This window comes from Protopterus annectens, chromosome 2.part1, assembly GCF_019279795.1.
Source record: "Protopterus annectens isolate FY-2018-M chromosome 2.part1, PAN1.0, whole genome shotgun sequence".
Taxonomy (NCBI): domain Eukaryota; kingdom Metazoa; phylum Chordata; order Ceratodontiformes; family Protopteridae; genus Protopterus; species Protopterus annectens.
The window spans coordinates 1,076,623,943-1,076,649,635 of record NC_056729.1 but is presented as its reverse complement, the minus strand read 5'-3'; the positions used below and the strand labels follow the sequence as shown (position 1 = coordinate 1,076,649,635).

General features: G+C 36.7%; 1 protein-coding gene across 2 annotated transcripts in view; it reads left to right on the top strand.

Moving 5' to 3' along the window:
* Positions 1–25,693, top strand: part of LOC122794328 — a 1,793,522-nt gene that overhangs the window by 929,194 nt on the left and 838,635 nt on the right. For both annotated transcript variants that reach the window (XM_044062632.1, XM_044062631.1), the window contains one exon: positions 21,400–21,552. In XM_044062632.1, coding sequence (XP_043918567.1) covers positions 21,400–21,552 — 153 coding nt within the window. The remainder of the gene's footprint in view (positions 1–21,399; positions 21,553–25,693) is intronic.

Sequence of the window (25,693 nt, the reverse complement as noted above, 5' to 3'; positions counted from 1 at the left end):
GGACGAAAGCGCTCATCTGTTACTGTAATGAACAGTTTAATTGAACCTTGTCTGCCTACTTTCGGCTTGTTTGTTATACCTCTCACATGCCTGGATTGTCACAGAATGTCCGGGGTTTTGGCTCATATTTTGGTTCTTGTCCACAAATTATTTGTATTTTTATTGTAAATCTTTGTTACAATCAGAGGATCTATTTCAGTAAATAATGACATACATTTTAGTGTCAGACCTCATATCCTTCAGAAAATGTATGCTGCAACTCTAGAAACATTTTAGTTTATAAGAGTGATATTTAAAATATGTCCCTATTTTCGGCCCATTGTCCACCCATTTTGACAACGTTTGTCCAGATTTCTTGCAGAGGTTGAGAGGTATAGTTCTTAGAGGTATGACTGCACTATATATATATATATATATATATATATATATATATATATATATCTATGTGTGTGTGTGTGTGTGTGTGTGTGTGTGTGTATATATATATATATATATAGTAAATATGTTTTCATATATATGTATCTCTATAATATATATGTGTGTGTATGTATATGTACAAGACCTGACTGATTCCACAGAGACTTTTCCCTACTGTTGAATGACTCTACTGAATGATATGTTTGAAAATACATCAGAAATTCCTTGAGATCAAATACTGTTGTGGAAGCATTGCTCTGACTATAGTGTACAGGGTCCAAAGTTTGAGACGTGGCAGCATCGGTTATTTTGTTGCTGGGCAGAAAAAGGGCTGATGGAGACAGAGTGATTAAAGCACTTTTAAGCAGTTGTAAGTGGGTTTGCACGGTTTTGCATGGAGCTAAGTGATGCTCGTTGAAGTGCACTTTTGTGTTAGTGGGACATTGCTATCATATTTCAAAATAGTGTAATTTTGATCTACAGTAGTAGACCCATATATATATATAGATATATACACACACACATACATATGTGTATATATATATATATATATATATATATATATATATATATATATATATGCATATAGATAGGTGCCTTTGGACATATTTTGAGGTCCACATACTGTACAAGCCTGCTCAATACCACAAAGTCATGTACCAAAGGCCCTACTATTCCAGAGAACAAGATTTGCTATCCCCCAATGAAATGCTATCTGTTCACCCCAGTAACGTGTAAATATCTTTTTCAATGTCTTAGACTGCAACTTTATTAATATAGGCTCAGTATTTCTCAACTGAATAAATTGGGGAGTGAACTTCTCTAGCAGACCCCAGTGTAAAACTGAATAACAAAAGGATAATAATGTAGTTGTAAGAAATTCCATTTGCCTTACACTGAGGTCACACTGGGATATGCTAGTAAGGAACTTAATAACACTATTAAAAAATATGCAAACTTATTGGTCTACACATACCAAAAGAAACTATGAATCGTTCAGGAAATTATTGAATTTTGTTCAACAATGCACTGAACTCATCTATAATAATGCCATACATCTCAATCCCAACGATTTAGCCAATCCGTTTCCAGACAAATTTAGTGCAATGTTTGCCCCACCTACCACATTGCTACACCCACTATCCATGAAAATTTAGTTTCCACCGAGATCACTCTGGAAGAACTATTACAATCTCTGTCAAAGTCTAAACACAAAATTTCTATGGCAGGACTGGCCCTAGACAAAAGGGCCCCTTATTCCACCTTTTTCCCTAATCCAGGCATACATACACTATTCAGATTCCTACAAAAGCCCCCCTACTACAGCTGCACCCTAGACAACTGCTGAGTTGGCCTATAGCTAAGGCCAGCTATGTTCTCTGGGAAAAGATACTGTAGTTAGCTACATTTCCATCAGTGCCAGGTATGAGCCTCTACTTAAACTGTTCATCCTCAGCCTATCCACAGGGTATGTCCATGATGCTTAGCAAACAGTCAGTGTGACTCATCTAGAAAACAGGAGGCTACTCTACATACCCAGAAAACTATAACCCTAATGGTTTCACCAGCTTTTTTATGAAAAGTCATGCAAGTTATTGTAGCAGAACTCATTTATGCAGACCTAGGTAACCTAAGTGATGTAAACACCTGCGTTTCACTTTCCTAGCCATTGAAGACCCAGTCATATTTGACCTTGTATTTCTTCACAAAACTAGTGGGTCCACACAAAGCTATACTAAAGACCAACATTTACTCCAACAAATAAGTCTCAGTGGAGGAACAGATTTTTAACTCAATGTATTCCCAGTATATGGAATGTGTTGCCATTACAGGTCAAGCAGGCTACTACTTTTTTACCTTTAAGGCTGATCTTGATGATTGGATGGGTAGACAAAAAAATTATACCAAGGTTATCATGTACAACCCTGCTTGATTTAAGAGGTGAACACTAAGTACTTTTAAAGGTTATAACTTTCAAGTGAATCTGCTTAAAGGTGTTTGTTTGCCAGCCATCCTGTGGTCCCTATGATTTCTTGCCTATTATTGATCCAACATTCCTAAATAAAATTATAAATTGCTAGCAATGGAAGATGTTTGTAAACTTATGATGGAACCAATATAAATAATGTATGGTTTCTCTTATTTTGTAAAATATAACTAAAACACTAAAATCTACAAAGTCAGAAAATAGAAAAAGTGATATTGGCTACTCTCAGTTAAAACAAATGATGTCTAATAATGCTAAAGCAGATTACTGAAATAACACAACTGTCAGGAATACATTTGAATTAATAACAGTCATGCAATGACGGTCAAATTAAATGCAAATAGAGATTAAATATATCACATCAAACTTATAAAGGAATTAGAGGAAGTAAATGGCTGTGATGGCTTACTGGATCACTACTGTGATTATAATGTACATGGTCCTGGGTTAAAGACCTGCAAGGGTTGTTTATTCTATGAACCTATAGAAAATTCATGCCAGGGATCACTCTGTGGTTCTACTCGACAGAGACACTAGGAACTAAGGTTGGGTGGCATGATGCCAGGGTAATCCTATGGGCTAGGCTTATAAAGGCTCCAGGGCCATTAGCCTAGTACACACCTATAAACAGAAGACTAAGGCTGTGAGCTGATAATGAGCTGTTTGCTGTAGTCATGGATGGAAGGTTTAATTCTTTACACATCCATTTGCTTGTGTGACTCTGTGCAAGTTACTTAACCAGAAAGAGATCCTGAGTTACCCCAGAAAAGGGACACTCATGTTCAGTGATGTTACCTTTTCAATAAATGCTAATGAATGGATAAGTTTAGCATTGTCTAAAAGGTAACTAATGGGAAATATCCAATAGAAGAATGAAGCAATTCCTGGGGAGGTTACTCCATTGCAATGAATGCATAGCTGATTCCCTGGTGGTGTTCTTTAGGCTTGAAAGCTATTGGGGAAAAACGCATGTGCTCAGTGAATAGGCAACAGTACATCTGCTACAAAATTGATTACAAAAAGTGTGTCATTATGAAAAGATGAGAGTGATTTTGCAAGACCTTTTAAGTGTTAGTCCTAATGGTGGTAATGACTTGTTATACTTTGCTGTCATCTGTATATGTATAACTGTGATATTTTGAGAGCCTGGTTTCTCTGTTGGTGCACTGATCTACCAAAGGTTAGATAAATAGCCCTGCCAAATATGCAGTAGGATAAAAAACATAAGATGACTCTGTGAATGTGTGTGACAGGCATAAGGCTATTATTTAAGAGACTGTGAGGGGAGCATAAATCCTTAGATAATTATGACTTACAGGCTATGGTGCATCAGTAAAATAACCAGGCACTAGTTAACCATAAAAGTCAGGAAAGACATGATTTTGAGCTATTTTACAATAATGAATCCTCCCCAGCATGAACTCTATTAAAATATATTTTTACACTTTAAATATGAGTTAAGTGCCATGATGCATCTAACAGCAGTCATTTTGTATTTTTTTTGGGCTGTATACCTAAAAAGTAGCTTACTCCTGCCCTCTAATATTTGTAATTTTACCATCAAAACAACCCCAAAAATTGTATTACCTATAGCATACTTACTTTAAAAAGTGTAATACAAAAGGACATAATCTAAAGGCATCACTTCCTATAAATTGAACCTATAAGCTAAGAAAATTAAATGCATAAAAAAGTGCCATAATACCTACCTAACTGCTCTAAGGCAGACTAGAAAACCTTGGGATTTGTAATAGCCTCGCTCAATTTGCCCTCGCTATGCTCGAGCTCACTTTGTTCCCCTTCCTACCCCCAATTCTCACCCGCCCCCACTACCTCTACATTTCTACCTGATTAGCAACTCCCCCACCTACTAGCTCCTATCACTTGTTGCTGTGATAATTATTCCCCACCCAAACCCTCTACTTACATCTCACCAGCACTATCAACTTTCATCTGGCAGCCTCCCACCCCTTTCCAATGCAGTTACCTTACCACACTATTTTCTTATACTGCAATTTCAGGTATAGCAGTTTCTTATATCTCAAGCCACATCCCAGACAATATTGCATTGCTTTTTACTACCCCTCCTATTATCCACATACTTCCTTACCCTATATGAAAACCAGTCTCTAACAGGATTTCAAGTTCCAAAGGCTGATACTATCACCCAAGTTGTCAATCATCCCACCTTCAACCATACTTACAGTACCAGGACATATCCAACATCTTGTTCTCACTTTCTACACATCAACTCTTGGAAAATTAGCACTAGAATCAAACTCTCCCACAAACTTGTAGACAAATTCCTGAAACCTATCTCCAAGCTTAGGCCTAGCCTATTACTTGGTGGAGACGTACACCCCAATCCTGGCCCATCCACTTTAGACACATACTTCCCCTCTACCTGTAACCTAAGCTACAAACCTACAATTTCCAGGCCATCTAACTTTCTCCTAACCTGTCATCTTAATATTAGAAGCATTAATAACAAGGTACATGAACTGCATGCACTCCTTGCTGTTCACTCTCCTGAGATTCTCTGTCTATCAGAGACCTGGTTAAAACCTACCACTACAGACAATGAAGTGCTACCTCCTGGGTATAACATACACAGGCTGGACTGTGCTTCCAGGAAGGGGGGTGGGGTAGCTATACTCTATAAATAAGAGCTGAATGTAACCACAGATGTAGTACAACCACCTCAGATTAACAATTTAGAGATTCTAGCCACCAAACTGCAACTTAACAAAAGTAAATGCATTTATATCATCTGCATGTATATTGCCCCAGGTACAATATAGCTACACTTGAAGATACCTTACACTGGATATCTAGTCACTACCCCCAAGAAAACCTACTTCTCAGAGACTTCAATTGTTCATCAGAATCCCCAACCACCCATATTAACCTACACTCATGTACAAAAATCATTAACACCCCTACTAGGGTAGGTAAGCCCAACCAAAAAGAAAGCATACTTGATTGGGTACTCATCAATAGTCACCCCCATCTGTGCACCTCTGGTACCCTCCCCGATAGTCTAAGCGATCACCATCTCACATATATAATTAAGCACAAAGCTATAAATCCCCAACAACCCTTAATAAGAAATGTTAGAAATAACAAAAACTTTGACTCAGCCAAATTCCAACAGGAACTAAAAGCATGTAATTGGTTTATTTAAAAACTCCTCCCCTTAGAGGAAGCAGTTGTGTAGTTTATGAATAAATTCCTTGAGATCCTTGACTTACACTCACCTATTCACTCAAAAAGAACAAAGGCAAAAACTGCACCATGGCTTTCAAAAGAGACTAGACTCAAAATTAACCTTAGAAACAAACCTGGGCTTTATTGCGTTCAACTAAACACCCCCAAGATCAAATCAAATGCAGGCAACTTAGGAAAGAAACTAAAAAATTCGTATTACAAGACAAAAAACAATACTACAGCAAATTAAAGATAGAAAATCAAAATAACCCTCAGAAGTTTTGGGCAGGCGTGAATAAACTACTACACCCTGGACAAACTACTACTCCCGTCCCAGTTGCCACTACTGATAAACCCCTAGAGGATGTTTCAAATAGTTTTAACCAATTCTTTACTGAGACAATTCAGGCCCTAGCCAGCCAACTACCTCCAAGCTCCCTTGGCCCAGAAAGTAACACATCTAGAAACCTACTCTCATTTAGTTTTTACCCTGCCACCACATCACTTATCCGTACCCTAATCAAAAAATTATAACCCACCACACTATTGGCTGACCAACTTCCTGCTGAATACCTAAAAAATCAGTTGATGCTATTGCATACCCAGTATTGATACTTATCAATCGAACAATAGAAGAAGCTAAAATTCCCACTGTCTGGAAAATATCCTATGTAATCCCACTCCATAAATGAGGTTGCTCTACTGAATTCTCCAACTATAGGCCTATAGCTATACTCTCTCCACTTGCAAAGATTATGGAAAAATGTATTCAGAGACAGTTCATGCACCACCTAATCCATAACCACCTCATGGCAGATACCCAGCATGGTTTCAGACCTCACCACAGTACTAGCTCAACCCTACTAGCCTTTACCAGCACCATAAACCATAATTGAAACAATAACCATATTTTTCAGCCCTCTTCTTGGATCTCTCCAAGGCATTCTATATGGTTGACCACAAACTATTAATCCACACCCTGCAAACACTCAGTCTAGATCCTAAAGCCCTTCAATGGTTTAAATCCTATCTAAGTGGTAGACAGCAGGCTGTTCTTTGGCAGAATAAACTCTCTAACCTACTACCTAATACCCTTGGAGTACCAAAAGGCTCTGTATTAGGGCCCCTGTTATTTTCCATTTTCATCAACGGTATGAATACTGTCATCCCAAAAGTCAGTGTATCCAATATGCTGATGACTCTACCCTGATTTGCTCGGTCACAACCCTAACAGAGTTACAGTTAGCCACCCAGACCACCTTTAACACAACAGAAAACTGGCTTTCCTGATGACATCTGATTCTAAATCCTAAAAAAACTAAAATGCTGTTATTATTACCTACACAGAGATCTACTGCTGTTAACTTTATAATAAAAGCAAATGATGGAACAATAATCTCCCCTGACCTCTTCACTAAACGATTAGGTGTCATTATAGATAATAATCTAAAATTCAACCTACATGTTAACCAATTGATCAAAACCATCAACAAAAAACAAGGATCAATTTACAGAATAAAAGCCCCCCCCCCCCCCAGCCAAAGTTGCCATAGCTCAATCTCACCTTCTCTCTACTCTCCTGTATGCACCCCATCTTCTCTCTAATGTTAACAAGACTGTCATGAACAAATTCTCAATCTGTTATAACCACATTGCCAGGTTTGCCACTGGGCTGCCTTTTAGGACACATCACTGCATCAATCTAATCTAGCTTGGTTGGCTTGAACTACCTAGTCTAATACTATATAACCAATTGGTTATGGCCCTTAAAATCATATATAACTCGAACAATACCCCTGCATGTAAAGATCTTCTCACCCTCTATAATAATCCTAGACCGCTGCCCTCCTCCAAGAGGCTCCTTATTCAGACATGTAAAACTAATAACTCAGCAGGTGACTCACTCTTCGTAAATTCTGTAGGTAGATCATGGAACTCTCTACCAGCTGATATTACCTTACTCTCTTCATTTGGTCAGTTCAAAACTAGGCTCAAATAGCACCTGGGAACAAACTGGCTATGTCACTGTATCAAGCCTGGTTAACATGTCTTTGGAATTTGTAAATCTGCTAGGTAGCCTACTATGTAATTTTATCCGATTCTCTCCCTGAATAACACTACCTGATGATTTGTTATAATGTTTGCTATTCTAATCACTAAAAATATTCTATATGTAATTTGTATTTTCTGCCCATCTAATCTCTGTAAAGAATATATTTATTTGTTATTTGTAATATGTGACATGTTATGATGATTTGTTATTCCATGCAGCTTTTCTCCCCAGGCCTCCGCTAAAAATGGACATGCATTCAGTTGGACTATCCCGGTCAACAAAGGTAAAATAAATAAAATAATAAAAATCATGTAAACAATGCATTAAATCACTATCAACACTTACACATAGTAACAATGTATCCAATAACTCTATTGCTAAGATTTTAGGGCAAACCAGCAGATAGCCAAATTTCCTGGTCATTGGTAATCCTATAGTGAGGCACAACGACTTCCCTCACTAGACTGAGTAAGAAGAGGGTTACTGTTAGCTGCCTTTCTGGGGCTAGCATCCATTGAGTCACACAGGTCATTGAACCACAGGTACCAGTACGATTCTGTCATAGTCCTTGAGTGTGTCTTTGACCTGAGTCATATCTTCTTTGACTATATGAAGTGAGAAATGATCACAAATATGTGTTTCAAGCAGCACTGAGCAGCATGCTACCTTCTTCAAGAATAATGCCATGTCAGTCGCCCTGCTAGACAGGGGTCCAGGGAAGTAAATAGTGTGGGAAGAAATAGCCAGGGAATTGTTATGGCTAGGCTTGTATAGGCCCTAGGGCCGATAGCTTAGTACCAACCTATGAACCTATGAACCTATGTATGTAACAACAGAAAATTATTGATTTTAACAATTGGCTTAGCTTCTGGTGTCAGTCCAAGGGGTACAATATTTGATAGCCTGGGAAGACAAGGTCGGCAGACCATGATGCTTTGCCAAGGATAGTCTGTACTTATCCCCTTTATGCTTTCAGATATTGGCAAAGACCTTTTCTACCTCCATAGTGCCCTTTTTACGCAATGTCAAACTGATAAACTTTCTGACTTAACTAAACCAATGAAGGAATACCTGAATGTGGTACTGCTCAGTAGTAGAAGTCTTAACAATAACTGCACTCCCAGCAAGCCTTCATCTCCCTGGAGAGTGTAGACATCAGTGTAGAAATAGAGACATGGCTTAAAGTCACAGAGAGTACCCAGTAATGCAAGGTTATAATGCATTTGACACCTTTAGACCAGCTACCTCTCAACCGTACCAAATTCCTCAGTATTTACCAGTTTTGAGTGCAAAATACTGGGGTGCCACAATTTACCAAGTGGCCCTTTAGTTCCCTTTTTTTTCCAAGCTGACTTCATCACACTGCATGCATCAGTTTCACGAGGCACTCTGCCAACCTACTAGAGACAGTGTCAGGGTCCTGCGACTGTGTTTACTTACATTTGGCAGACAGCCAGGCACCTCTTTGCATCTGGAAATTTGGAGCAGAGTTTACATTTTACTGTTTAAGTTTAACATAAGAGTTATGGTTTTGCCCAGTGCCAAGATAAAGCCAAGTATTACTGCTGACTGCTGTGCAGTCTGGTCTGTACTCCCAGTCCCAAGATGAAAAAATGTACTTTCTCTGGCGGCTTGAGTATGACCTCTGGCTCCAGGTAAGTAAAAAAATATTTAAAAAGATTAAAAAAAAGAAGATTGTTATGTATGGCGATTCTGTAACTGAATATTTAGTTGCACTTGGTACTAAAATGAAAACAACTGCTTTTTTTAATGAGGATATGGTATGCCCTGCCAAGTGCCGATATTAACAGTATATGTGAGTGTTTGGCAGACTGTATTTGATTATTGAGCATTGTTATTTTTGTCTTGAACATTTGTTTATTCATTTTGTTCTGTTTTTAAATGTAATTTGACTTTGAATTCTATTGAAGTGGGATTAGTGGATGATTGCAATCTTTGGCCATTATCATATCATTGAAAGCATAGCTCTTTGTCAATGGATTGTGTTAATTGGAATGCCTTTTTGCCAGTACAACCTTGAGCAGAGTTGTTTCCTAAAATACTTTTAACAGACACTCATAATTGTTTGAAGGCATATTATCACAAAATGCTCTAAGTTTTTAGTGATCCAGACAAGATGTAGCATTGATTGCATTTGCTGGGTAGTATTTCTTGTCCTGTATTATAAGTAATAGTTTTGAATATGAAACTCTGTGGTGGGATTGTTGTTGTATAAGACTGTCATGTTTATGAACACCCACAGTATACCCTAGAGTCTAGACAAAACCAAAAATAAAGGGATTTAAGGTGGGCAAAGGCCCTAGATCAGGGATATGTTTTGACTATTGCTATTTGTAGACTTCAATTGGTGGTGAGGTGGGTTTTGCATTAGCATGTATTTTTTGAAGCATATAGTCATAGTGTGAAAGTCTGATATTTGCCGTCATTTAGTTACTTCCATCCAGGGTGATTTGCTAGAATATTGCAAGCTTTATGAGGTGAAGAACAAAAATACATTGTAGAAGTCTTGACAATTGAAAAGTGTGACTTAAAGTCAATGGGACATTTTGTAATGAAGACTTGAAACCCGTGCCTCTCAACTGTACAGATTTTTGCAGAATGTCCAGATGTTTGCCTAATATTTTTGGTCTGTTCCTAATGAAGTTTGTTGTGTTGTGAAGAATCATTGGGGTTTGTAGTCACTGGATTATAAACTTCAGAGTGTTTGCTATGCCAAGGAGAAAGAGTGGAGCATGACATTAGGGTGCCAAGATTTTTATTTATTCCATGTTGCGTTCCCGCTAATTACGTTAATCATTTAATTTCACATGCATTTTATTTGTTTTTTGTGATTTTCTGCTTTGTCTGCCTTGTTTATTTTGGTTTATTCGATGCTATTTCTTACAAAAGTTTGATTTGTATTTATTTTACTTCTATTTTATATTAATTTAGTAGCTAGAGCTTATTTAATTTATATTTATTTAAATTTTATACCAGTTTAGTAGTTGTTAGAATTTATTTGATTATTTACACAAATTGTATTATTTAAATTTTATGTGAGTGTAGCACTTAATTATATTTTTATAAAAAGCAATTTTTAGTTTTATACAAGTTCAAAGCTTTATACAAGTTCAAATGTTAATATAAATAAGACAGTATTCTTCTGGTTATATTTTTTGTTTAATATTTTGTCTGTTCAATTTGTGTGTGAATGTTAGTATCCCACAATTCCACTGGAGTAGGATGGGTTACGTATTTGTCTATGCAAATTTTATGTTAATCATCATACAGATTTTTGGCCAGTTGCACCTACTTTTTATGGGCCTTCGTCCAGATTTTTGATGTTTACAGGTTGAGAGGTATGTGACCAGTTATTACACAGGAGGGAACTAAAGGTGGAGGATGCTCAGTCTATATTAAAAGCCACCTCACATCCAGACATGTAAAGTGTATGACCCACTGAAATTCACACATCTGCAACTCATGATAAACAGGGTCTTGTGCCATATCCTTGCAGGCGATAGGTCCCCCTCAATGTCTCAGAAAACCCATACTACCTATTTCGGTGTACTAGAGTCCCTCACCATTCAATATAGTACAATATTCATGGGAGATCTCAATTACCCCTGTATAGATTGGGGATCCTACATCTCTTCTAATGCACAAGCCATTTGATTCCTAATCATCATTAATACCAACATCCTGGAACAGTTGTTCCATTCTCCTACCAGGGGTACAAACATCCATGACCTTGTTCTCAAGAACATGGGTGAGTGATATTCTTCATCTAATGTAATATCTTCTCATCAGATCTGACCATAATACAGTATTGCTTGAAATAAAAATTAAATCCTGGGACTAGGGTCGTCACCTTTTCAAATGCCCAAAGTGGGACATTTCTTGTAGAAACATCAGATTTTGCATGGCAAAACATACCCACGGCCAGTACAAAGGACAGAACTCCAATTTTCTGCCAAAATAAAAGCTTATTATTGTAGCATTTGAGTTGCTTATTCTGTTTCTTATAACATTTAGGTGTTTCAGATACAAAATAACTGTTTTATGTAACTATTAAAGAAAATATAAGAAATATTTTTGTCCTAAAATCTCAGGACATTTGCCATTTTTTTCAACTTTTTTGCAGGACACAACTGCCCAAAGAGGGACTGTCCCTTGCAACATGGGACAGGTGGTAACCCTACCTGGGACCCAAAGAAACCAAAACCTTTAGGAAATATTTCAAGGTTATCCTTTCTCTGCTAAGTGACACCTTAGCTAAATTCCTAGAAACCTCAAATCCAGTAAACACCATAGCAAATGCTAAGGTATTTACATAATCTCTTTACAACCATATATGTAAAAACAGAAACTGATCTCTCCACGACTAACCAAATTGTAGATTCACTTTTAGCCAAATAATCCAGTAGAAGTAGTAACAGTAGAATAAAATAAACTTTTTATTAGACAAAACAAGTGGGATGATAAGCGCTTTCGCGTGGATACAACCACGCTTCTTCAGATAACATTTACTCCCACTAACTTGCTTTAAATAGCAAAGCAATTAGCTAAAAGCTTAATCTAATTAATTAATTCAATAAACATTTAAAGGAATCATGTTTAAAACCAACAAACAGTTCTATGATATAGGAAGATGAAAAAACATGTATTCAAAAGCATAGGCTAATTGTATAAAGCCATAGCTATGAAGAGTAAACTATTTTTTACTATATATGTTAAGTCATAATATATAATATATAACGAATTCTTACATATATACAATAAAGTTAATAAAATCTCAAACAAAATATAGTTTAGACATGAAATTAAGAGTAAAACTGAATACAACATTTCCTGAATGTTAAATATAAGCGTATACTAAAAACGCGTATCTTAAAAATGTTGATGTCTGATAAAACGATTCTGACATAATGTAACGATAAAACAAACTCATCACTTCTCAACGCAAGCTAAATCACATTTAAAAACTGAATATATTAAGTATATAAGACTTTCATCAACGAGATAAAGAACATAAACTTCATAATTTGCCTCTATTAAACGAGATTACTTTACTCGTTGGGTAGCAGACAGATGCTCAAACCTTTTAAATGTATATTATATAGTAAAAGTAAAAATAAAAGGACTGTTAATGATTTTACTATACGTGAATATAATTATCCAGAACTATATATATATATACACATAAAAATGCATATAAAATAGATTATATAATTATGAATAATTATAATAATACTTTACAACCATACCGACAGCTGTATTGAGTAAGCTGTTTCCACTCACATTAAGAATAAGATGAACTGAAATGACAATCCACTCCACTCACATTAAGAATAAGATGAACTCAAAAGACAATCTGGAGGAATCACAATATCAATCAGTTATACAACAAAGGAAAAAAATATTGCATAGTAGGGACACAGCCCGACATACTAAAACTCCCTAACCAATCTAAACAGACAGCTAAGAGGGTTAATTACTATTTTAAAGGCTAAATTTGAAGAAAAGTAGCTTCTCAGGTAAATGACAATCACAAAGCTTTCTACATCTATGTCTGTAACTTCGGGGGAAATACACAACAATGCACAGAGCTTATGGCCTAGGGTCCAAATGGAGAGATGAAAAGAAAGTAATCAAGCAAAGGAGAGTAGTGGTGATGAAAATTAATTCATCCTCATGTCTTGGTGAGTACCTTCCTGACGTGGATCCTGTTTTCAGAAAATCTCCCCAAAGTGACACTGATATATAGACTGTATTTATATAGCATATATCATGGACAGAAGTAGGTCAAAAATTAAAAGGGATAGCTGGGTGCACAAGACCCAGTATAAATAAAAGTGCCCAATCCTGGCAGGTGCACTGGTGCCAGGACTGGAAAAAATAACACTGTAGAATCCTCAAAATATGGAAACATCCCTACAATGGAGCCAGGCCAGGCCGAGGAGGAGAAGGAGCCCCCCAACCCCCCCCCCCCGTTGTAGAAGGAAGTAGCAGTCCCCAAAAATCACAAAAACTGATAGGCCAAAGAAGAACCATAAAGAAGACAGAGTAGACTATTGATGATAAGAAATAAATTGTGTATTATTACTATTATGCAAAAAGCCCATAATTTCTAGACACAAGATATACAAAACAATCAAGAGAGAAATTAGAGGAAAGAAAAATACTTCCGCAAGAAACACCGTCAGAAGCTTCAACTGACAATTTGCATTCATTAATGCAGCAGATTTGTGAAAAACAGTATCTAGATTAAGAAACTTTGATCTGTTTGGAAAAACAAGCATCTGAGGAAGTACAAAAATATAAACAAAACCTAGAGATATTTGAACAATATAAAAAGAAATATGGACATGGGAAGGAAAGAGATTTGATATGGTGCAATATTTATGCAAAGGAGAAAGCCAAATTAATCAATATAAAGAAGGCAGCCCCAAAGATAATCAAAGAGAAATGCAAGCAAAGGTATCCAGATATGAAAAATTTCACAATAAAACATAATATCACAAAGATGGAATGCAGAAAAGAAGATTAGTAAAGTGGAAGTTAAACAAAATAGAAATTGATGTTGAGTGCTTGCAATGTGAAGGATTTGGTGTAGAAGGTCTAACACAGGTTACATTACAGCATGATGGAATGAGTCCCCAAAGTAAGGAGAAACAGGAAGATCACGGGACATCTGAAGAAGAAATATGGACCTGGGAAAGAAAAAGAGATTTAATATGGTGTAATATTTATGCAAAGGAGAAAGCAAAAGTAACCAATACAAATAGAGCAGTGCCTAAAATATTTGAAGAGAAATACAGACAATGGAATCCATACATGGAACATTTTACAAAAGAAAAAAATATGAAGACAAAGAGGAAAAGTAGAAAAGGAGACTAGCAATGGAGAAGTTAAAGAAATAGAAACTGATGTTATGGAGTACCTGAGAAGAGAAGGATTTAGTGTAGAAAATTGAATGCAGAAAGCACCGTAACAGGATAGAGCAATGGATATCCAAATTAAGGGGAAACCAGTGGAACAGGAAGCAATTGGTCAAGTGCCATATCAAGATGTTTTGCAGCCTTTTACAGGAAACCAGTATAAATGTTAACGTGAAGCTAGACAGTAAGGAGAGAAACATGAAACTGTGGAAACTCTGATGCAGTCAATGCTGAGGAGTGATAGGCCAGTGAGTTCCCATATGACAGAGCAACAGATGGCACAGGATGAAATTAAAGAGAAGGTGCCACAGGAAGATGCTATAGAACTTTCTACAGAATGCCCTCAGGAAATGGAAAACAAGGGATGCGCCCTCAGTTTGGAAGAAAATGAGCTAAGAGAAGAGTTGCTCAATTTAATAGACATGGATAGATATACTAAGATCAGTGAGAGAAATAGACTGCAGAAGGTCAATAAAACACAGAAAGTCAGAAGTCTGATAATTTATTTATTTATTTATTTAACATTTGTTTACCGGGAAAGTCCAACTTGGAACAAAGCCAACTTTTAACAGAGACCCGGGGAGAAATGCTCCAGATGCATGTCTCTTTGTAACAATAATATAAATGATGATAAAACAAACGAATGCAGTAATTAGGACTGTCCCTAGAGATCCATGCAATATAACAGAAGCAAACAGGGTATATTACTGTGCTGCTAAATTAATAACTGATAAAGTTCTACCACAAGAATACAGGGTAGCAAAGGAAAGGAATGGGGAGAAATTGAATACCATCACAGAAGTATCGAACAGAGAAAACTATAAAGCAATTAAGACAAGAAGTGTCACTGTTAGAAGTCTATAAAAGAGGAAATAGATCAACAAAAATACTAAGAAAGTTAGATGTGATAAAAGTAATGCACAGTATTAGAACAGACCAGAATCTATCATGCACTATCGCAAAGAACAAACTAACAATTTCAGCACAGGCGGAAAAATGTAGAAGATACACAGATAAATATAAAGGAGAAGTACAAAATAAGAAATTTATTGATGACCCAAAAAACATTTTATAGAGAATTGGGAAACAAGGAAAAAAGGAACTGAAGGACAACCAAAAAAGAGGAAATAGATACATTTTGGATAAGTATGTATGAAGAGCCTGTGGAACACAACAAATATGCTAAATGGATATAAGAAGTTAAAGAAAGAATAAGAAGTTTAATGGTGCAGGATATGAAATGGGATGAAGCGCCTAAGTCCCATCCTTGATGGTAACCTTAAATTTAACTTACATATCCTCCAAAGTAATAAAAAAAAATCACCAGAAACTAGGCTTGCTTTATCATAACAGAAAATGTCTAACTCCCTGGCACAGGCACTTCTCCAACCTTCCCTTCTCTATGCTGCCCCATTCCTAACTTTGAGTCCACAACCTTGTCCAAACTCCAAGAAACATACCACAAAATAACTAGATTTATCATCAACTCTCCCTATAACTCGCACTGTTGCCTTGCACTCAGCTCTCTCCAATGGCTTGAACTCCCTCAACCCCTTCTATCACAATTTCAAATAACACAGTGTATATTATACAAACCATCTTCCTGCCCAGCTGTCTCCTCTCTGGTATCCACCTATACCCCCTCTCAGATCTTCCACAGCTCAAACTAACCACTCCCGGATATTCACCAAAGAAAAATGTAGACAACTACTATATAAATGCACTGTGGCCCAATCTTAGAACAAACTCCCTACACACATACACTCAATTACCCACCCATTACACTTTAAAAAAGAACTCAAGCTTCACTTACTTAACACTGACACTTGCCCCTGTCAGGACCTTACCTAACTCCACCACACTCTTGTATTTCATTCCCACCATATGTGTATATGCATGTATCAGTTTCTGCCAATTCACTTATTAACATACTAGGAATTTATCTGGTGAACCCAGTCTCACATAACTGAAAGCTCAATTTTGCTGTATATTTTGCTATATTTTGTACATTGCTACCTGTTAATTATTATGTGCATGTTTCTTACTCTTTATTTCTTGATCTTCTGTATTTTTAATTTTATTATCTTGGAGTGTGAATTTTTTAATATACTGTAAACTGTCTGTAACTGGAGCTTTTTTCCTTGGGTCTCCACTGAAAATGGGCTACTGCCCCAGCTGGACTATCCCAGTCAACAAATGTCAATAAATAAATAATTGAATAAAAAGTAACAGCCAGAGAGATTGAAACCAATTTAAGACAAGCCTCTAATTGGAAAACCCCAGGTCCAGATGCAGTACCTAACTTTTTGTTATAAGTATTAACATCTTTGCACAAAGATTTAACCATGAGTAAGAACTATTTATATGCCCACCCCAAACAGACACCAACCTGGCTAACAACAGGCAAAACAATGCTCCTACTTAAGACTGAACGTGCAAGCTACCCTAAGAATTGTAGACCAATAACTTGCCTTCCGACAATGTATAAACTATACATGGGAATTGATGCTGACAGAGTTTATAGTCATTTAGAAGAAAACTCAATTATGGCAATAGAACAAAATGGCAATAAAAGAAAGTCATTTGGAATAAAGGATCATTTACTGTTAAATAAAGTCATACTGCAGAACTGTAAAAAGGGGTAGAATCTAAGTATGGCATAGACTGACTACAAAAAAGCATTTGATAATTTCCCACATTCATAGATTAAAGAGTGCTTAAAAATGCATAACATACACCCTACACTGATTGACTACATTACAGTGACCATGAAATAGTGGCAGACCACTTTGCAATCAAACCATGATAAAAGACAGATTATTATCCCAGGGAAAAAAAATTAAAATGGGGAATATTCCAGGGTGACTCTCTGTCACCATTGCTATTCTGCCTTGTCCTTAACCCATTAATATGTTTACTTAACAGCTTAGGCCTAGAAAACAACAAAGTATAGAGACTTTTCAGCTTCTCTTTGTCGATGATTTAAAACTGTATCGTTCATTAGATGAGGAACTGAAAGCACAGCTGCAGATTGTCAAAACTTTTTCAGATTATATAAGAATGTAATTTGGTCTTGATAAATGTTCAAAAGCAACCTTTAAAGCAGGAAAACTGCAGTACCAGGAAAACATCAATTTTGACAAGAATGCAATATAAAAGAACTTGAAGAAGAGGTAGTGTATAAATATTTGTGAACTGATGATCAACAATAAAACATGAACAAATGCGAATAAAACTTAGTAAGGAATACTTTAGAAGACCAAATTAATTCTGAAAACAGTATGTTGACATCTAGGAACAAAATCCAGGCTATAAACCAATTTGCTCTTTCTGTCCTAACTTATAGTTTTGGAGTGATTCACTGGCCCCAAAATGTGTTGGATAGATTAGATAGGAAAACAAGAAAGATGCTTCATGCTCACCAAATGATTTATAAAAATCAATGTATACCAAGATTATATATTCCCCATTCTGAAGGAGGGATGAGCCTCCTTGAAATTGATTACATATATAGATCTGCAATTGTGGGACTCCACATATATCTGCTGACCTCACATGGTCCAAATATAGTGAAAGTTTTGAAAAAAGGAGAATAAATCTAAGAAGACCTCTCTGTTTAATTTAGCAGAAGTCTATAGGTGTGAAGCAGGAATGGAAATCAAACCAGAAGTAAATAAAAATCAGGCAGTAACTGAATGTGCCAAAAAAACAAAAGAAAGAATATAAGGTGAATGAACAGATGAGAATGCATAAATATAGTTAGAAGTATAGAAAACTTCTGGAAGAACCTCATGTTGATCAGGAACAAATGCAGGAATGGTTAAGGAGAGGAGAATCCAAACCAAGAGATGAAAGGTTAATATTGGCAGCCCAAGATAGTGGGCTACATCACACTGGTTTACAAAGTCCATTGAACATGTGGGAGAAACAGACAAATGTACACCTTGTTGCTGGTTGTGACATACTAATGGCAGAAGGACTGTAAACTTAAAGGCATAATAATGTGGAAAGACTGTTGCACTGGGGATAGTACAAACATTATGGTACTGATGTCGGTACAAAACACTGGAAACATGAGCCACAAAGCATCATAGAAAATTATGAAGTTTATATAACATGGGATCACTTATTACCAACAGTTCAAAAGGTGCATGCTATAAAACTGGATACAGTAGTCCATGAAAAGAAGACAAAAGTAGCATTGATCATTGAAATTGTGACACCTAGTGACTACAGTGTCCTGTGTATAGAGAGACATAAAGTCATAAAATATCAGGATCTGCAGGAAGAAATGAGAGCAATGTGGAAGAAAGATACCTGACAGTTCCAGTAGTAGTAGGAGCAATAGGTCTTATAAAAAAAAGAATCTACAGTCATATTTAGATATTTTACCAATCCATGTAACTCCATACAAATTCCAGGAGGAGTCATTACTGGACACATTGCAGGTGCTGTGAAGAGCACTTTTGGCTGTCATCAAAGATTGAAACAATACTAATTTCATGAACTTTAACCGTACTTTGACTCAGGAATGGGGTCCATTCCCATCATGGTATTAGAAACCCAAAAGACTTGAAGAAATCAAAAAAATGGTTATTGTAAATGGAAACACCCACATTGAACCAGAGGCCATTGCCAAACTTTTGGCTGACAGGTTAAACTCAAATGTCTCCCCAACCCCCCCCCAACTGTTACATACCAAAAGCCCCGATCACTACCAGTTCACTTTCCAAGGCCAACAACACTAAACAGATAGTCCCCTCTAACATCCCAGGATGCTTAATAAAGACCATGAAACATGTCCTCTCTGGTCCACATGAATCACTTTTCAGCTGGTGCCTACAGTCAGGTTTTGTGCTCAAGGAATGGAAGATGCTACAGTCATTCCCTTACAAAAATAAGGTCCAACGACTGATTCGGGTAACTACAGGCCTATAAATCTGACCAGCCTCATATGTAAAGCCATGGAAAGAATCATCATGGGCATGATAAATGAGGACAAAGGTTACTTGAAAATGCTGGAACCATCACAGTATGGCATTGTTAAAGGAAGGTCAAACCTATTAAATCTAGTGGACTTCTTTGAGAGGGTAACCAAAGCAATGGAGGAAGGCAAGACTGTGCACACAGCTTACTCTGACCTGGCCAAGCCTTTAGGTACAATACCCGACTCAGGCATTATAAACGAGCTCACTAATTTAGGAATAAACCCTTTTAAAGCCAGCTGGATAGCCAGATGGCTCACTGATAGGACACAGGAGGAATAGTTGAGGCCACTTCCAATAAGTGGCCAGTCATTATTGGAGTCCCCTACAGTTCATTACTGAGCCAGCTACTTTTTAGCTTGTATTTCTCTGAAATGGAAGCAAACGCTGAAGGTTTATGGCTGCTATGTTTGCAGAGGATGGTAAGCTGGATGTTATTCAAAACACTGCAGATATTAACATTCCTCTTGAAGACAGTAGCCTTACCATTGACCACCATGCAGCTACAATGGTGAGAAAATCCTTTTATTTAGCTTGACTTATAACTAAAGGCATGACATCAAAGCCCAAAGAGGTCATTATCCCACTGTACTCTGCCCTTATCAGATCACTCATAGAGTGCAATGCTTCCTTCGGTATATACCTGACCAGGCATATGCAGCAACTAGAGCGACCTCAGAGGTTCCTTACAAAAAGAATACAAGGCATACCAAACCTGCCTAACATAGAGCACCTTAAAGTTCTTTCGCTCTACTCAGTCTCCTATACATTGCATTTATGCCTGGCTTACAAGGCATTTGCAAACCTCACACTTATGAATCTCCTACGTATATGTCAAACAGTACCTTGTCTGTGATTTAAACAGAATATGCTGGAGAGACAGTTATGTGTCTTAGAGACTGCCCCATCTGTGGAATAGGCTTCCCATTCATGTAACGCTGAGTTTGTCTATTAGCCAATTTAAGTGCAACCTAGACCAGTTGATGGGGAATAGGAAGTTTACACCAGGGCTGGCACCCATGTACTTTATGGACAGAGGTAGCTTATAAATGTCTGGCCCTCAATGTCCTTTTTGGATACAGGATGTCATTCTTCTTTTAGGAAAACTTGGCTGGGCTTAGAAAGGCCTCCTGGTTATTTGGGGTTCCTATTACCAGATCGCAGATGTAGTTTGTTGAATGCATCTTGATCGAACCGAAAAGAGCAAAAATGCAAAATAACGAAGCGGCTCTTGGAGTTGGTATATAAAGCCCCCCACATTATGTAATGTTTTAAATTTTTTTTTTTTTTTTTTTTTTTTAAATTTTGGAACAGCGATTTTTTTTCCCAAGGGAAAAATATCGCTGTTCTGAGGTTTTGACTTTGTAAGCTTTCTCTTACATGAGGTCAATTATTTATCGTTCGCTTTTTTAAGCGTGCGATAATATAATATAGACACGTTATTTGCATAGTAACAATTTATCAATTTATGAATGTATGAAACCTTCAGGCAGAACAGCATAACGTATACATAAAAAAAGATTTGTGATGGAGATAGGAACATCTGACAGCAAGGGACTAGCTGCAAGATGTGAGCAAATCTGGAAAATTAACAATTTTATGTAAACATTTTTTGCATGTATGTAGCTGCCTTTGAAAAGCTGTAGAATAAATAGTGCACTTATTTTTTAATACTTTTTTGAATAACTGTCAGGTTGACCCTATTCTTTAATATAATTTAGTTTTATGCCAAATACTTAAGAACTCTCAATTAATGAATTCAAATGTGAACGGAGTGAGTTATTAACAATTTAGTTTTCTTTTTCACAGGCATGTTTGAATATGAGCTTCACATTGAACTTCCACTTAAACATCTACTCGTGCTAAGGAGTTTTCTAAACAATGTTTCTATTCCGCACAGAATAAGTAGATTGCTTACTCCAGGGTTTGCAGCAGATATCACCTACCTTAATCTTACTGCAGGTAATTTCATAAAGAACATTATCACACTCAAACGTTGAAATCAAATACTTGTGTTAAGTAACCAGGCACAGAAATGGGCCAAACATTTATCTTTGTTTCACTTAATGCATTTTCAAGTAGAAACTAAAAATGTAATTAATAATTTACTGTTTAAGGTATTGCAGACATTCACATGGATTTTACAGGTATGTATATAATTTGTGTTGCATCTCAAACACGTACTATGAAATGGTGAAATCTGGTTGAGTTTGTATTTAGTCACTGGATGAAGTGATGAAACCTACCATATGAAAGAGAGTGTTATTTGGACAGGGAGTAAAGCCTCTAGCAGAAAATGCAGAGGACTGTATGTGATATGGCATCAGCAGAAGAAACGTTCATTATAAATGTAAATGCAAACTGTTAAGCACTTCATAGTTAACTAGGTATGTGCCTGATTTCACACACAGTGCAGAAACCTCACAAGTTACATGCACTTCAGTGCACAGAAGTGCAGAGTAGTCAGGACAGAGAAAGGTACTTAAAAATTACTACTTCTAGGTATCTTAGTGATGATTTCCTGAAGAAAATTTCCATTACTCCAGATAAGTATATAGTACATCAGATTGTATTTATAATACCTGATCGAAATGGGTTGTAGCTGAAATCTGTTAGGTTAGTTCACACTCTGCCTCTCAGTTTAAACTACATGTAACAAATAGCAAACAAAATACATTGTTAGACTATAACTATTCAGATGTAAGGACACAGCATTATTCCACTCTTTGACTGTTTTATAATAATGTTACCCAAATAAAACTCACTGATATATAGAATGTGCACAGTATCTGTAGTCTGCCTGTGACTTTACTCTCCCTCATAGTGCAGGTACATATCAGTTTGTCGAAACTTCAGCAGTTTGAACACCATATGTTCAAACTGTGAAGTTTAAAAACTGATTATCGCGAAGCCGTGGAACACCAAATTCTTTCCCAGGGAAACAATTTGGTGGGCCATTTCTGTGGCTTTGCTATTTTCAGCACTGTGGTGGAAAGTTACGGGTCATGTTCAGGTAAGTGTGCGATTGTGTGGACGTTAGGGTTAGGGTGCGGTTTAGGTGAGTTAGTGTTAGGGCGTGGGTGAGGTGGGTGTGAGATAGTGACAGACTTTAGGGTTAGGGCGGGATAGGTGAGTTAGGGCTAGGGCACGGGTCAGGTGAGTGTCCGATAGTGACGGACCTTAGGGTTAGGGTTTGCGTTAAGGTAAGTGGATAGATAGTGTATGTACAGTTTAGTGTAGGGTTAGATGTAGGATTTTAAGTGTATGTGTGTGGATTGCTGTTTTTTTGGTGTGCTTGTGTTGTGCGTGTGTTTTTTGGAGCAGCGATTTTTTTCCCTGGGAAAAAATCGCTGTTCTAAGCCTTCTATGGTTTTGCACTTTGAGGTTAGAAGTTCGAACATATGCCATTTTGTCGAAGTGATATAGACCCCATCTCATCCACTTATGTTTCTGAGACACAGACCACATTCAACCTTGTAATGAAATGGATAGGTAACAGTAATGTAATCTTTAGTACATGAAATGTAATACTTTTTAAAACTTTTTCAGGACAAAACACATACAATTATTTCTGATGACACTAGGACTATCCTGGGTCAAAATGAACAACTGGAAACTTGTAAGAACCTTAATAACTCATCATCAGAGGAGTTGATGACCTGAGTGTCAGTGACCATATCAATACTAGTTTCAAGGAAATAAAGTGCAGAGATAAAGTGTTTATGGGCTGAATTCTGCCTGACACCTGAAACCAGGTGATCAGTGGTTCAGTTGTCACACAGCAACTGTATGTGAACATAAGTTTGAGTTATCCCAGTTAAAATGGAACTGATACATTAGACTCTGCTAACAATAGAATTGTAAGATCTGCAATTGGTCTCCCATCTTTCAAACCTCACTGATGACTGTGGTACTTCTCAGATGGCAAATGGAGTAAGACAAAAGTTTATCCCAATCATTCCAAACTGTCTCAGTTGTCTTCCTTATTATGGACTTTAAGCCCTGTAGGAACAATCCACTAGAATATCAGTCTTAGGGAGACATAAAAAAACTTCTGACATGTTTTACTTTAAAGCATTGGCATAGACTTCACAATTTACTTATCAGATTAGTTAGCATAATGGTTAAGGTCTTTGCATCCCATACACAAGGTATAAGCTTTGATTCTCCCATCTCCGATAAGCATGCCAAGTGTTTCCATCTCAAACTCACCTAAGAAGGGAACTGTGGTTAGCAGCACAGACTCTAGATGATACCAAATAGAGGAAGAGTTGTATGGAACAACCGCTTTGGGCATCTACTGTGGTGTACAGTATCCTCGAGATAGGATAACATGGATTATAAACTGAGTGCCATGGGAGGGCTAGCCACTCGGAGGTGTAAAAATATGGTTCTAGGTAATTAAGGTTTGTTCAGAAAATAACAAAAGAGTCAACACCATGGCAACACCACAGTGCGTTGTAAAGTTTTTAATGTAGACAAACTCTAAATAGTAAGCACTTTCACATTTCAAAGAACGTTTCTTCAGACTTTAATACAGCAGTCATCTTCCATCTAAATTAAATAGTGTCATTACTATTGCAATCTCCAAACACATACTAAAAGTAATTAAGACATCACAAAGACAATTTAAAACCCTAAAATTCATCATTAAATAATCACAACTAGCAGCTAGCTATATCTAAAAACCCTAAAATTCATCATTTATAAAAACATTAAATAATCACAACTAACAGCTAGCTATATCTATAAAGCAATACTATTGACAAAAGTATAGCTAAATGTCATGGTCTAACCCACCTTATTGATAAAAGTACTACAAAAAATACCTGGTATGCATACAGCTGAACTACTACACATTAAAACTAAATAACATGATATAATAGTCCTATAACTCAGCATAAAATACAAAAATGATAAATTAAATATATAGAAAAAAATTTTCTAAAGGCTATAATTTAACCTGATACAACAATAAAGTGTTTAATGTGCATAGGGCCATGCTGCTAGGAAAGGTTTTAATGTGATCTTGGTATTCAGACCACATGCTCGATGTACTTGTATATGCACTGTCCATCTATTTTCCTGCTCTTCCATATAATTCTTAACATCTCCTAGTCTACCAGTCTTTTTAATCAATTCTAAGGCTCTAAACTTTATGTACCATACCATACCATAGCTCATCACATGTCTAGCTAGTGCATTGCCTTCATCCTTTCTGTTTATGGCATATATGTGTTCTCTGATATGTTCCCTAAGAGTTCTGTTTATCATGCCCACATAGAAAGATTTACATATCTGACATTGCGCCAGATATATCAAGTCCCTAGTCCTGCAGTCAGCATAATGTCTAAAAATATATTCATGTGCAGTATTTGGATGTACAAATTTATTACCACCTGCCATAGAGAGGATGAAGGCAAAACAACAAGCAACTGGCATTTTGCTACCAAACAAAGGAATTAGAACTATCAGTGAATTGCTATAACTGCTATCAAAGAAACTGTCCAAAAAACACATATACACATTTACCATGGAACATTCATTCTGATGCAATTGACAGTCACCAGTAGCTGTGGCAAGCACTCCCCTAGAGGGATCTATGGGCCATTCTAGAAGGCAAACACCCCTGTTTCTTTGATGATATAAGAGATTTATGTTTCATGGAAATAATAAAAGTATGTAAAGAGAAACAGTTGTAATATTAACACTTATGATGAAAGTTAATAAGGCTGTGCATCTGTCAACGTAACCCACCTTGACCAAAATGCCTACACCATCAGTAAACTTCTAAGAAGTGCATATAGATAAAAGTAGCATTTGCAAATACATATATAAAATATTTTCTAAATGGCATCTGAGCATATCCAGTATCTAACAGAAAAAAATAATCATACTTTATCAAGATCAGTAGTCATCTGTGCAAATAAATCCAGACTAATAGCAATCTTCAACAATGTTATCCACATAAACGAGTCTCCTCACCATCAGGTTCCCTAGCTACATGGTTACCTTTTTATAGTGCAGATTCAGGGCTGTGAGCATGGTGAATATACAAATAAGGTGTGAACTCATTAGAATTGCTGAATCCCAAATTCTTGGC